The 14,650-nt window shown below is 40.6% G+C and overlaps 1 protein-coding gene across 2 annotated transcripts in view; it reads left to right on the forward strand.

Moving 5' to 3' along the window:
* The window catches only part of BUB1 (BUB1 mitotic checkpoint serine/threonine kinase), a 2,040,509-nt gene that overhangs the window by 34,206 nt on the left and 1,991,653 nt on the right, over positions 1 to 14,650 (forward strand). The window contains exon 2 of one of the 2 annotated variants that reach the window (XM_044057238.1): positions 4,578 to 4,678. In XM_044057238.1, the coding sequence (XP_043913173.1) occupies positions 4,578 to 4,678 (101 nt within the window). The remainder of the gene's footprint in view (positions 1 to 4,577; positions 4,679 to 14,650) is intronic. The other variant, XM_044057245.1, reaches the window with a different exon arrangement.

Below are 14,650 nucleotides of genomic sequence, written 5' to 3' on the forward strand. Positions count from 1 at the left end.
GCAATACTTTTAAATAAGGGGCTAGTTTTTTTAACTGTTAAAATTCAGTTAGCAGCAATATTCAACTTTCACCTTGGATTTGAAGGTCCTTCAGTAGTCTCAAGTTGTGCAGAGCTTTCTTGTGAGGCACTCTTCTTTTGAGACCTCTGTTTAAGGACCCTCCTTCCCAAGGGATCTCAGTCTGCTACTGTAGGCACTAATACATTCTCCCTTTGAACTAGCAGTTAAATGTGACCTTAAATGTCTTACTTGGACTACACTTTAGTAGTTATTACCTCTTCTAAATAAATTTCAGAGATTCAAGCCTAGTCTTCAAAACTTCCATACTTAATCTTTCACAAGGACCGAGTGATCTATGAACAAATAGCTCCTTCCTTCCCAAGGTGGTGTCAGAATCTTATCAATTAATTTGCCAGTCTTCTTTCCTAATTTTGCCAACTAGGGCAAATGCACGTTACATTTATTGGATGTTCATAGACGATTGTTTACCTGCACATAGAACAAAAAGATGTCAGAAAAACAGACCAGCTGATTCCTTTGCAGTACTGAAATTGGTAAAACCAGTTGCCAAAGTAACTTTAGCTAGATGGCTAACTGATTTGTATTTCATTTATCTATAACAAATTGTGTATTACCTTTCCACAACTGGTACAAGCTCATTCAACTAGGTCCATGGCAACTTCAGTTTGTGTCCACTGCATCCATGGATGACGTGCAGTAGTAACTTGGGCTATTCCCCCATACTTTATTACTCATTACAAATTGGATCTGGTCTCTAGGGGTAGAGCTTCAACTGTGGTCAGCAATATCCTTCCTTAGAGTCCACCTGGGATTATAGGTAGCTGGGGACTCTGTCCCATCAGTTGAGGAGGATAGAATGAAAATTGGCAACATCAGATGAAGTTATGTACTCACCAAATGTTCCATCGGTGTTGTCCATTTTTATTCTTCAGCATCCCGCTTGCCAACCCCCATCCTTTGTTCACAAACTTCTGGGCAAATGAGCTGACAGAGGAACAATCACTATCCTTTATACTGAGCCCCACATATAGTTTCTCCTATACTGAGCACATGCTTTTTTACGTTTTCTGTATTTATGCATTTTAAACACTTTTTCTGGCAAAAAAAAATCAGCAAACAAGATGTGAGAACTTTAAGGTTGGTGCATTATGGTTAAGGGAGAAGCTCATGAGTTTTTGGTTACCACTAGCCTTTGTAATGTCCAAGTCAGATCAGAGGATCTGATCTGAACCCATCGGTTGAGGAAGAATGAAAATGGACAACACAGATGGAACATATGTTAAGTTCCCAACTTATTTATTTGCACCATTTTGTAAATAAAATTATTTTAAAATTTGCTTCAGAACGCTGAAGACTTGGCATACAAAGCCATATTCATGGAATTGATATTGGGCATCAGGAGGTGCTTATGTCATTCTGGGTATCCAGCTCTAATTATGTTGGCTTAGTGTGGGTAAGTGTGCATTAGTTATGTAACTGCCAAAACTAATGCACAATTGCTTACCCACGCTAATCCAGCATAACTAGAGCTGGACACCCAAAGTAATATAATCACTTCTTGCCAATGCATTCATATTAATGCCATAAATATGGCTTTGTATGTTGAGCCTTCCACTTTTGGAAGCAAACTTTAAATGTACACATTTTTTAAATGCTGCAAAATGAACTTTTTCACAGAAAAAGTGTGCATATGCAAAAAGATGTATACGACCATTTTTTGCATCAAAAGAAGTTTGTTTTGCCCATTTAAAATTCATCTCTAAAACAGGCCATGGGAGTTATCTGCCGAATATTTAATTTACCCTTGATCGTATGCATACATGTGCTGTGGTATTTTTATGCAAAAATCATAGGATGATTTTTGGCTTTGGCTTTCTGTTGTATGTAATTTGTGGATCCAGTCCTCCACTGCCATTTCTTCAATTGAAAATGGGACTGACCTCAAGGGAATCTTGAGTTATGGCATCTTGGGAAATTTTACACAATTCTGGCATAATTAAATATGCATGGAGTTTGTGGATGTTTGATTGCAACAGTGTGTTACAATGAACATAGCACAGTTGTGTTAGGAACTTACAGTAATTGACAGTGTTGGAGTATTCACTGCTGGAGTCCCAGTTGCCTCCCAGCATCTCCCATGTTTCTTTCCTGGGCAGTCTTGAGCTGATAGGGTGCATTTATTCCAACTCTTCCCTTTCCAGATTCCACCTTTCCTTTGGGCCATGTACCTGCAAAAGCAGCTTTGGTCCTTGTGATTAGGACCATACCCATGGGGATTTGTCCTTTAGCAGTCAAAATGAAGGAACGATACTGCAGCAAACCACATCTGATATAAACCAGGAATAAGTAAAAACGAACAATAGAGACGTTCACAATTTAATAAAAACAAGAAAAATAGTGCAAACTGCAAAGCTTTCAGGTTTCCCCTTCCTCAGTGCTTATAAATAATAATGTTAAATACATTAAGTACTTTAAACTTACAATCATATGACACAGCCAACCAATCAGAACAGTGAACTAGTAAAATAAGTAAAAATACCAAAAAATCAATGTAACATCATTTTGTTTCTTCTATAACAATGATTTTAAACTTACAGCATTATATCACCACCCCTGTCATTTTTTGCAGAACCCTAATAACTCTAAATTTAAAAGAATGTCTTATACCTTTGTGCAATATATGTCTGGCTAGAGCGTTAGTTTCAATACTTCTCTAAATTTCTGATCCTATGCTCTATTATACGATCCTTTAATTTTCTATTACATTTTCCTGCATAAAAGGATGGGCATTGTACACAAGTAGCTAGATAAATTATCTGTGTGGTATTACAGCAAGCATAACTATCAAAGGTATATTTCATTTTTGTTACAGGATGGATAAAATATATCATTTAAAATATCCTTGCAACAACTACAATTTAATCAGGAGTATGTTCTTTGTTTAGACCTAATCTTTTCTATATAAAAGACTCAGCTGTTTTTTGCTGTTATGCAAGTTCTATCAGTGGCACTGCAAATATGAGGATAATGGCTACTCCTTCGTATGTTTAGATATAAATTCTCTGTTCACTGTTATCCCCAGTCAATATGGGGTGGATATATGAGAATTTCTGCATATGGATACAGATATGACTCGTAGGCAAATTGAAAACCTTTGCCAGATAATTGATATTATTTTGAGTGATATATTTCTGTTCAGTGGGAAACCCTATTTACAGGTATCTGGTGGGTACTCCCATGGCTAACACCTATGCCAATCTTGTAGTGAGTCAATGAGAGAAAAAGTTTACATGTAAGGATGAAGGATAAGTTGACTCAAACTTTTATTCTATAAAAGATTCGTAGATGACTGCTTTTTGATTTGGAATGGGGATGAAAATAGTTTGACAGTTTGTGGAGTACTCGGAAAATAGTACTGATTTTTTTAAAATTTAAGATGGAATGTTCATCAGAAATGATTTAGATATAAAATTAGAAAAGGATGGGAATGATACAAAACCCGTGTATCTAATAAACTAGTCCATGAAAGGAATCTTAAGAGCAGATTGTGTTACAAGGACTTGTCTGAAATGGGGAAAAGATTAGTTCTAAACAAGGCACATACCCCTGATTGAATTGTAGCTGTTGCAAGGATATTTTAAATGATATATTTTATCCATCCTGTAACAAAAATGAAATATACCTTTGATAGTTATGCTTGTTATAAAACCACACAGATAATTTATCTAGCTACTTGTGTACAATGCCCATCCTTTAATGTAGGAAAATGTAATAGAAAATTAAAAGATCGTATAATAGAGCATAGATCAGAAATTTAGAGAAGTATTGAAACTAGCGCTCTAGCTAGACATATATTGGACAAAGGTATAGGACATTCTTTTAAATTTAGAATAATTAAAAAACATGGAGTTTTTGCGGATTTTAAGATTAAATGTGGATGTATGTCCTGGATTGAATAATGCTGTAAGTTTAAAACCAGTGTTACAGAAGAAACAAATGATGTTGCATTGATTTTTTTTTTCTGTATTTTTACTTATTTTACTAACTCTCTGTTCTGACTGGTTTGCTGTTTCATATGATTATGTGTTTAAAGTACTTAAATGTGTTTAACAGAACTGTATTTATAAGCACTGAGGAAGGGGAAACCCGAAAGCTTTGCTGTTTGCACAATATTTCTTGTATTTATTAAATTGTGAAAGTCTCTAAGGTCATATTGTGCTGTGGAATCTTTATTCCCTTTACTGGCCAGGTCAGAAAAGAACTGAAGGAGATGACCAGCGATGTTCTAAATCCTGAGAGAGGGAGCGGGCTAAAATTGAGTGGGAGAATGTGTGCATCTTTGGATGCTGGGCCAACTGTCAAGCTCTTGTAGAAAGTGTTCCCTGGAATTTGAGTGCTGCAGCATTAACTATACTTTAACGTGCAATCATGGCAGGTTTTTAAAGCAACTGTACAGTTTGTGAGTATGCTCACATAACCATCCTTCATAAGTATGTTGCATAGAACAAGCTGTTCTTTGTTGTGAAACTTTGTATTTGTTTTTGTTTTCTTTTCAGATGCATCCCGAGAGCCGCTACGTGATCATCAGAACATAAACAAGGTAATTTCTTCAGGTTTAAGTACAGAAAGAAGAATGTCTAAACCTTTTCACTTTAAGGTAAGAATATATTGAATGGTTAAGACTTGGCACATTAAATCAATTATAGTTGTTAAAGCTGTTCCTTAGAAAGTGCTGATATTTGACAATCTTCTCCATTTGCTTTCTGGTATTTAGTGTTGCCTATCAAGTAAGGCTCAAGTAGCATCACATTTTTAAGTTTCTTCTTCCTTTCCTTATGTAACAAGCATTTAATAATTTTGTTCCTTTTTGAAATAACCATTTTTTCACTGTAATCTGCTTTAGTGCATTCTGATGGTGTATACAGTGATGAGCTTTCATACTTTATTCTTGTTTGCTAGATATCCTATTCATATGTTTCAGTGCTCATAACATGAGGGAGTCTGCTGCTGGCTGACTCGTATGTCTGGCTAGTATACAAAAGTAATGCTACTGTACTATATGTGCGATGTCGCACAAAGAACAGATCTTACTTTGGTCATAAAATGACATTAGGTATAAAGCAGACATTGGCACGTACCAGTCCTCAACTTTTGTGCCGCCAGTCGGATAGTCTTCTCTGGTTGTTGCTTGTCAAATTGTGGATCCTGATCAGATAAGTGCCCCGTTGTTTTTTTTTTTTCCTTATTACTTTTTGCTATTGTGTGTTTTTGAGGTTACATGTCAGCTAGGACGGGCAGGTGTCAGGGTGGAAGGCAGATTCCACATAAGGACACTCACGACCTTTGTCTTGTTTGCCTAGACACAGACTATGACCATACTACTTGTTCTATTTGCAAGGCCTTTGTCCCCAAGACCCTGTGTAGCAGTTTAGCTTCTCTGAGTTTATATCTAGAAAACCAGCACCTTAAATGTCTTGCACATAACATGAATGGTACATGGAGCCCTTCAGGCGAGCTGCCAGCTAAGAAGGCCAAGAAATCTAGGCCTGACTTACCAGCCACTTCTCAAATTCTGGAAGTCTCTCCCAAGGCTGATGTTGGTCCAGAGACTGTTCCAGAGTTGGTAGGCACTCCTTCGGGTACTGCTGTGGAGGCCGTGAAGGACACTACCAGCACGTCCTCAGGGGATATGCAGACATCTGTTCTGGATGTAAGGGGGACCTCTGCTCATTGTGACTGAAGGCCTGCATGGCATTCTACCGATCATTGTCTGGGAAGACTTCCCTACCAATATTGAGCGTAGGCTGACATTGGGCCCATCCACTTTCCACCGCATGGATGTTTCTCAGAAGAAAAAGCTTAAAACTAAACATGCTTCCCCCTCCCTCTCCCCCAGGAACAACCAGTGGATTGACGGGCCTTTTCCCTAGGGCTTTTCAATACCTTTATGGCCCTGAGACAGTATTCAGCTCTTTCCCTCCCTTCTCCTGCCTTTCCTCCCTCTATACCACAAAAGAAGCAACTAGATGAAAGAAGCTTGCAGAACAGACCACCAGCAAAAATCCAGGTTTATTTAAGCGTTTTTCGTCAAGTTTCAGACTTCAGAATAAAATCACATAATAATGACAAACATATATACACAACCCCACCTAGCCATTGGTCAATGTAGTTACATCATTTCCTCTAAAACAGACATTCTACAAAGTTGATAAAAATTGTTAAAACTTGATATTCTTGCAACAAATACAACTGATAAACCTATAAAAAGTACATTGATTTTAATTTTAAAACAGAAAAGGAAATTGTCATTAAGACCTGGTACTTGGCAGGAATTAGTTTTGATATGCCATGTCAGTTCCTTAAATTCTAGCCATTCATCCATTGGTCGCCCTCTTGCTCCAAGATCAACATGGTCTATGGTCCCAAACCTAAAAGTATGTGTGGGGCATGCACAAATGTGCTTGTACAAAGCACTGTTTGTTTTAATTCCTGATGTCAGACAGGTGTTGCTGCACCCTTTGCCTCAGTGCTCTTTTGGTCTTACCAATATAGAAACTGTCAGGTCACACACTGCGACATACACCACCCCCTTTGAGTAACAGGAGTACCTCTTCCTAGGTATTACCATACCATAACCAGTGATTTTGATGGCCTCACCTTGAAACATGGCTGGACACTGTTTACATCTCCTGCATTTGTAGCAACCACCCAGTGTGGGTGCACAAAGTCTGTTTCTAATAGGCCCTTTAAACTAACTTCCCTCTTGTAAACTATAGTGAGCTCGTTTCCCACTACTGAGTGAACGTCATTGTCGATGGTGAACATATCCCATAACCTACATATAATGTTCCTGATATAGAAGTAAACACTAAAAGGAAGAATAAAAGCTCTTGAGAAACAATCCTGTCTCCCAGTCTGGGTTGCTCCAGTAGGGCCATTCTCATTGGACAATAAGCAAAAAAAAAAAGTCCCTATTTCTAATCACCTCGTTGGCAGTGTCCTGTGACTTATTTATTTTACATTTGTTAACCAGGAAATTCCGACTGGACCAGGTCCATTTTCAGCGGAGGCCTGGGGAGAAAAGCTCCAGCATCAAGTTATACAAGTACAGTACATACAGCATAATACACAAAACAGGTTTTATCATATATGCTGAACATGGTAATATAACGAAATTAATAAAACACTCCAGGTAAAAGAAGATATAGAACATGGGTATAAAGAGTATGTCAGTTATACATTGGTAAGAGAAGAACATATATCAAGTAAGATTCTACAGTTAAAAGTACCCTTTCAGATGACTAAGCCTACAGGGGATCAGAGATCCAGCATGTGATCAGAGAGGAGTTTGGAGAGTTAATAGTAGTATGGGTAGGGTTATGTGATACAAGGGCATAACCAGGTACTAAGAAGGTGTGATTTGAGGGAGTTTTTGGATGTGGAGGGGGGGCAGTGGACACTGATGGGGGAAGAGTTCCAATATCTGGCAATGGTGTGAGAGTAGAGCACTTTCCCTGCATTATTGTTAGCCTTGGTGATGGAGAGGAGAGATTTTTTTCACTGGTTCTTGGGTACCGGTTTGCAGTATAGACAAGCAAGTAGGTTGGATAATGAGGGTTTTTTTCAGGATATTTGAGAATATTGTAGGCTGTGCCTAGCTGGTGATAAAGTAGCTCTGGTAGCTCAAGCCATTTTAGTTTTTAGTGCAGCACAGTGATTGGTTCTATAGATTGAGTTAGTAGCAAACTTGGCTATTGTATTGTAGCATGATTCTAGTTTCTCTTTGTGACATTGTCTGATTTGGGTAAAGATTGGTGCTGCATATAATAGAGCTGAGAGGAGGTGGCTTTGTGTAAGAGTGACTCTTGCTTTTTGTGAGAGAAAGGACTTGTGCCTGTATAGGGAGTCTAGTTTTTTGTGTACTAGTTTTATGGTATGTGAGATGTGAACCTCAAAGTGGAGATTGTCCTTGGATGTTATGGTAAAGGAGAGGGTTCTTTTGATCTGTTAGGGGTAAATAGTAGCAGTTTTGTCTTTTTGGGATTTAGAATTAGTTGGATACCTGATATCCATTTTTCGACTGAGTTTAAAGGTATCTTGAGTGAGTGTATGTAGGGTGGTGGGAGATGAGGCGGAGCAGATCAGGGTTGAATCATCCGTATATTGTATGAATGTGGCATGTTGTATAGAGCTATTGAGGTTATTTGTGAAAATAGAGAACAATAGCGGGCCCAATATAGAGCCCTGTGGGACTCCTATGGTGGTTGGAAGTTGTGTAGACAGAGTTCCTTTCCAGTGGACTGATTGTTGCTTGTTAGATAGGTAGCTTCTGAACCAGGCTATGTGCGACAATATGCGACAAAACAAAGAAATACCCTCGAGGATAAGTCCGAATCTTCAAGAATTTTTGCAGTGATTGATCTTTTGGGATTACTGATTTTTTTTCTAATTTTCTGGGCAGATTTTTTTGAAATGGTGTCATATTCTGTCTCATGAACCAACGCAGGTTTTGCTTTTGGTTTGGTTAAGTAGTAAGTAGCATAATACTCACTTTTGTACCCCTGCATTGTTCCTCCTCTCTCCAGCGTTTACTGTCTGTGACCATTGCAGATCCCTTAGTCATGGTAACTGAGCTCTGTCTACTAGCCATCTTATGTCCCCTGTCCTTGCCTATTATCATGAACTTTATCAATGAAAATATGTGATAACAGAAGTAATAGAATCTAGGTACTCTCTGTAACATTGCTGGGTTCACTGTCCATGACTGAATGAGGAACATGTCTGTCTGTGAGGGTGTTGGAGTGGAATCTCTCTTGCTTGGGACTGAGAGCAACCAAACTGAGGTAGTTTAACCACCTTGTGAAGATGTTGCCCTAGTGCCATACAGTGGGAGGAAGCTGTGGGGCAGATCTAGATAATGCCAGAGAAGTTTACTCTTGTTTGGTTTGGGAGCACTTCTGCCTCTTTTGGGAGGAGGTGGAGACCATTTTTTGGTATTAGTGAAATCTAGTATGCCCTACTGAGCCTGCTGCTTTCATAAACTGCTTATCTTTGTGTTACAAAGTGGATAAATAAATGTATGGACAGATATTGGCTTATATAAACTGGCTGAAAAACAAAATGGCTTATAATGCATATACTCTTATGAATCTTTGAGTGTCCCTCTTGGTAAGAAGGTTATATTTTTGTTCTGCATTTATTTGTGTTTTGGAGGTTTGCATCTTGCATCATCCGTGATTGTATTGAACAATGTTAGGAAGCTGTGATGAGAGGATTTCTTACTGGACTTGGAACAGGCTGAAAAGTTTTGGAGAAGGGTATTAGAATGTTATTGATAATAAATGTCATGAACACGTTATGGACTGTTTGCTGTAGAACTCAGGTGCAAGAGGGTTTTGTAGCTCTAGAACAGAGAATGCAAGATCATTGAGATGGAGGACTAATAGCAGCTTGCTTGTTCTGTATAGCAGTGTTGTGATCAGTCTCTATAGCATATCTAATAACATTTCTCAACAATGTTGTGGTTGTGAACTTTTTGAAATTGAAAGTAATGAGGTTTTCACTTTGTTTTTTTGTATGTTTAAAGTACTTGGTTTAAAAAGGCAGTGGGTATTTGATACTATAAAATGAGTTGTAAGGGAATGTGTATGGTGTTTATTGCGTGTACGAGAGTATTAGTAGACAGGGAATGACTTCTGTGGTGGCACTTTTAATTATATGTTGTAATGTTGTGTAACATTGCAGAGGCTAAAACAATTTAAGTTCTTTTAGAGTTAATGACAAGCAAGAAGTTTATCTTGCTCCTGCTTCGTTTTCTGTCTGTCTTTTTGGTGCATTGTGCCTACTTGGAAGGTAGTATAGAAGTTGCCTAGTAGCTCTTCAGTGTCTTAAAATGTTAGTGTATGATATGGGACTTTTTAAAGGATGCAATTCTTCAGTGTACATCAGTGGTCTGTATTTCATTGCTGTTTTAGTTGCAGCAGTATTTGATTGGGTGTATTTTTATTGCTGATAAATTATTTTACAGTTTGTGTAGGTGAGTTGTAATCCCCTGAGTTTCTCTGTTGTGAATGGGTGCAGTATTTTGTATTTTACTTGATATTTGTGCATGTAACCTGGGTTTTGTTGGTGGGTGTTGATCACTAGTATAAAACTGTGTTGTCACTGTCTACTCGTGTGTGTGTGTGTGTGTGTGTGTGTGTGTGTGTGTGTGTGTGTTGATTTGAAAAACAGTTATTGTAGTTTAGTATGATTTACTTATAGCCACGGTGGTACAGCAGTAGCGTTGTTACCTCACAGCAAGAGGTTCTCCTGTTTCATGGCTGGAGTGCCTTCTGTGTGGAGTCTGCATGTCCTCCCCGTGGTTGAGTGGTCTTTGTAAGACATGAGTAAATGGGCATGCCTTCGCTGAAGGTTGGGCGTCAGGCTGGCAACTTGGCACCATAAAAATCGGCCGCCAATCATTAGTGGACCGGAGTTCCGCTGTGGCGACCTCTAACCAGGAAAAGCCGAAAAGACAAACCAGTATGATTTTTTTTACTTGACACTAGAGTGGCGACAGTGGTTTGTTCTTTGAAAGAGATTGAGCAATATTGCAAATAGCATGGGGTCAGTTTGTACGAAGCAGACTTTTTCCATGGGCATGAAAAAGCAAAATCATAATTTTACAATATTCTATATTTATTCATTGGTTTTGTTAACTAGATGTGTGATGATACTCTGTTTTCTAAAGATCGGATTTGGACTGATGGCAGTTTGAGGAAAATTGTGGTCTTCACAATGTGTTTAACTGTGTGACCCTTTCTCTTGCAAATGAAAAAGTGGCTGAAATGAATGGAAATATGTTTTGGAGGCATAACCTCTTGAATCAAATGTGCTAGCATGCCTTAAAATGGAATCACAGTACACTTCAAAGTAGCTGCTGACTGGAACTATAAAAAGAAATCCAACCAGTTCAAATGCAGGCACCTCGGAGAATCCTGTGCATTGGTGCTTTCTATTGTATCTGGGCTGGTGTAGTTAATCCTTTGTCCATTATAAGTGACAGAACTATTTTAGGTACTTTGCTGTGGGAAAGGCCAACACTTAAAACTGAAACAATCAATGTTCTGTAGTCCTATCTCACCTTCATTCTTACACATGGGTTCGGAGCCGAGAATCGGCTCCGACTCGGCCTATTTACAAGCTCGAAGTCTTTTAGTTGGCTCATGGCTAGGTAGGTATCCCATGGTGCACCAGTACAATCCCCAGATCTCATTTGCCACGTCGACTAGTTCAGATTTGCTTCTTCTTGGCCGTGGCCAAGTCTAACACATTTTGTTCAAATTTTTTGATATTTCTGCTATTTTCATAGCCTTGTATAGTTGCTGTTAGTGTCGTGTTTGTAACTAGATAGCATTTACTAGAGTGCTTCTTGTGTTAAGTTTCTCTGAGAACAGTTGGTATATATATAGAGAGAGAGATAGGCTCCTTTGCGTGCAGTTTATACTGTGTGTGCATTTTTCTCATATTTAGATAGGTTTTTCGATTATAATTAATAGCTTTGCTTGCAGAGCCTTCCGCTTGTTATTTGCTGTTATTGGTATTTGCATCCAGAACTGGGTTCTGTTTGACCTTCATTCTCTTTAGTTCAATTATTAGACTTAGTATTTTTCTCGAGTGTGTGGACGAGACTCTTTACTTGTCTACTGTACCTTTCCCTCTAGGTCCGTTTTAGTTAGAGGACCTAGATTTTCCTCCCTTTCTTCTCTACCAGGGCTAGGACCGTTTAAGTTAGAGGACCCAGTCCTCCCATTTTTCCTTTCTTTTCTGTGTGTCTGATTGCAGTCTTTTGTGAGATGTCTAAGGAGGTCAAGGATAAGCCATCTGGCTTTAAAAAGTGTGTGAAATGCTCACAGATGTCTGTAACGGATGGCCACAGTAACTGCGTATACCGTCTTGGGGCCATCCACTTACAGGAAACATGCTTATTTTGTCACTCTTTTAGTGCCAGGGTGTTGCAGGAGAGGAAAAATTAGCTCATATTAAAAGGTCTCTTAAAGCCCTCCTTTGAGGTAGATCTGGCTAGCTCTTCCTCCTCTAAGTCTCATGGATCTAAAAAGGAGAAATCCAAGTCTTTTGAGAGGCCCTCCATGGCGCCGGCTGGTGCATTGGACCGGCTTCTCAAAATTGCCAAATCTGACAAATCTACTGCCTCCTCTGCTCCACTGAGTTTGGAGCCGATTGAGGGTTCTTCTACTACTACTTACTACTGTTGCTATATTTTTAGCACCAGGTAGTTCAGAGCCAGTCACTGAGTATACATCGGAGCTGGTCTACGGATCCTTTACCGGTCTCCCCTACATTAAGGTCACCCATATTGCAGAGATCCCGTCCTCCCACCCTGTCTTCCAGATCTTCCAAGAGCTTATCGGAAGAAGATGTGGAGAGAGTAGTGCTGAGACTCCTGAAGTCATCTGCCTTACCTAAAATGTTGTTTGCCCCAGCCCAGTCGGTTCCGGGGCCACTTGTCAGTTACCCCTTTGGTGATTCCTCAGAGCTGTGCTAGTCTTTCAGAGCCAGAGTGTTTAGTACTGTTGGTGGGACCCTCCGTTCCAGCTCCCCCTGAGGTTGTTTCGGAGCAGAGTTCTGCTCTGACACAACCTGTGCCATCCGTGGTGTCTAGGAGCCGAAGCTCCCCGGTTGGCCCTGACAGGGACGCTTGGAACTGAGCCTCTTAGGTTCAGAGCCTTCCTCTCGGCGCTTCAGCTAGGGTGAGCTCGGACCCTACATCTATCTCTGAGCTGATGGCATCATCTCCTTGGAGCCGGGGAGGTCTTCGGAGCCAGAGAGGTCGACATTCGAGATGGAGTGTGCTGTCCTGATCATAAACTCCTACCAGAGGTACCGACACTCTCCTCCCTAGGGCACCTACTTCTGTCTCGGCTCCTACTCCCCCTCTGGACAGCAGAGACCCGCAGCCTCAGGAGCCACCGGCTGGTGGCCCCCATTCTTCCAAGACCTCCCTGGAAGCCCCCACAGAAGAGAACATGCAAGAGGAAGCATGTAGACTCTCAGGGTGAGTCTCTTACCTCGGACACTGACCTTGAGGAGTCAGAAGGGTCCTCCAAGTCATCCTCTCTGGCCTACATTACTCATATTCTCAAACTTTCATTGTTTGTTTTTCTTATCCATTGTACCCATAATATTGTTTTCCTCTGTAATATTGTTAATTTGTCTCTATTCTTATGTATTTGTATGTCTGTTTGGGGCTTTTCCCCTCAGGTCTCCACTGAAAAAGGGTAATTCTTACCCAGCTGGACCAACCCGGTTAACAAATGCAAATAAATAAATAAATAAATAAATGCAAATGTCTCCTTTGTAGACATCCTGGAAATCCTTAAGCAAAAGTGCGGTTGCCCCACTGTGTCACCCCTTCTGATGAGGAGTCTGTGTATCTGAAGGCTTTTCGGGTCTCAACCTTCAGCTTCTTGGGTGTCTCCACCTTTCGACGAATTGTTAAGAGCTCGTGAGTCGGAAGGTGTGGGATACTCCTGATGCCATGGAGCCAGTCCCCAGGAGACCAATTTATCAGCTACCAAGGAGAAGGAATTTTTGTCAAAGCGTATTCTCGTAGATGCCATGGTGGTGGCGGTGGCCACTAAGAAGGAGCTAGCAGAAACTTCTGTCCATCCGCCGAATAAAGAATCTCGAACGATGGACATACGGGAAGGGTATCGTTTCGTCAGCAGCATTTACTCTGATTGCTGAACTACCTTGCACACTTCACGAGGCTTCAGAGAGATCTCCTTAAGGAGTTAGGTGATGCTCTACAAGGTACATTCACTGAGGGAGTCCCTGAGAAGGTGTCTGCCCAGTTGTCCACCTTGAACTCTGTTGTCAACTCATCCATGAGGCTCATCTCATATGCAGCCGATGGAGCGAGCAGAGCAGCAGGTTCAGGAATTTCCCTAAGCCATCATTTCTGGATGCGCTTGTGAAATTTTGTGGACCCATTTAAGTCTACCTTTACCAACACCCCCTTCAATTCTTCATTGTTTGGACCCAAGGTAAAGGACACACTCACCCGGTATGAGCAAGAATGGAAAAACACTTTGCCGTGGGAGTACGTTTTACCGTCCCCTATAGACCATACCCTAAGGGTCAAGAGGGGTGGTAAAATGTGATTCAAGAAGTCCCAGAGGTTTTTCCAGGATGCACAGGGTGACTCCTCCTTCAGAGACAGATGAGAAGGAAATGGTAGAAGTCACCCTAGAGGCAGGGGGGGACCGCAAAACCAGGGAGGCAGTGATTCGTTTCGGGGACGGCCCTACCAGCGCTCCTGATGGTGAGGCCCGACTGTGCTGCTCTGGAGCCGGATGGGGGTCGCATTTCTTTGTATCCAGAAGCCTGACTAAGTATTACTCAAGACAGATGGGTACAAAAAATTATCACCAGAGGTTATTCCATACCCTTTTCTGTGCCACCTCATGTTCCCTAGAGGATCCCGGATGTTCACTCCATCACAGGGATCAGGCAACTGTGGAGGTCAAGTTGCTGGCAAAGAGTCATCCAAACAGTCCCTGCAGACCAAATAGGATCCGGAACTTACTCCAAATTCTTTAGTACCAAAATGTGCAGGGGACTGGAG

The sequence above is a fragment of the Protopterus annectens genome, chromosome 1.part2 (genome assembly GCF_019279795.1).
Source record: "Protopterus annectens isolate FY-2018-M chromosome 1.part2, PAN1.0, whole genome shotgun sequence".
In the NCBI taxonomy this organism is placed as follows: Eukaryota; Metazoa; Chordata; order Ceratodontiformes; family Protopteridae; genus Protopterus; species Protopterus annectens.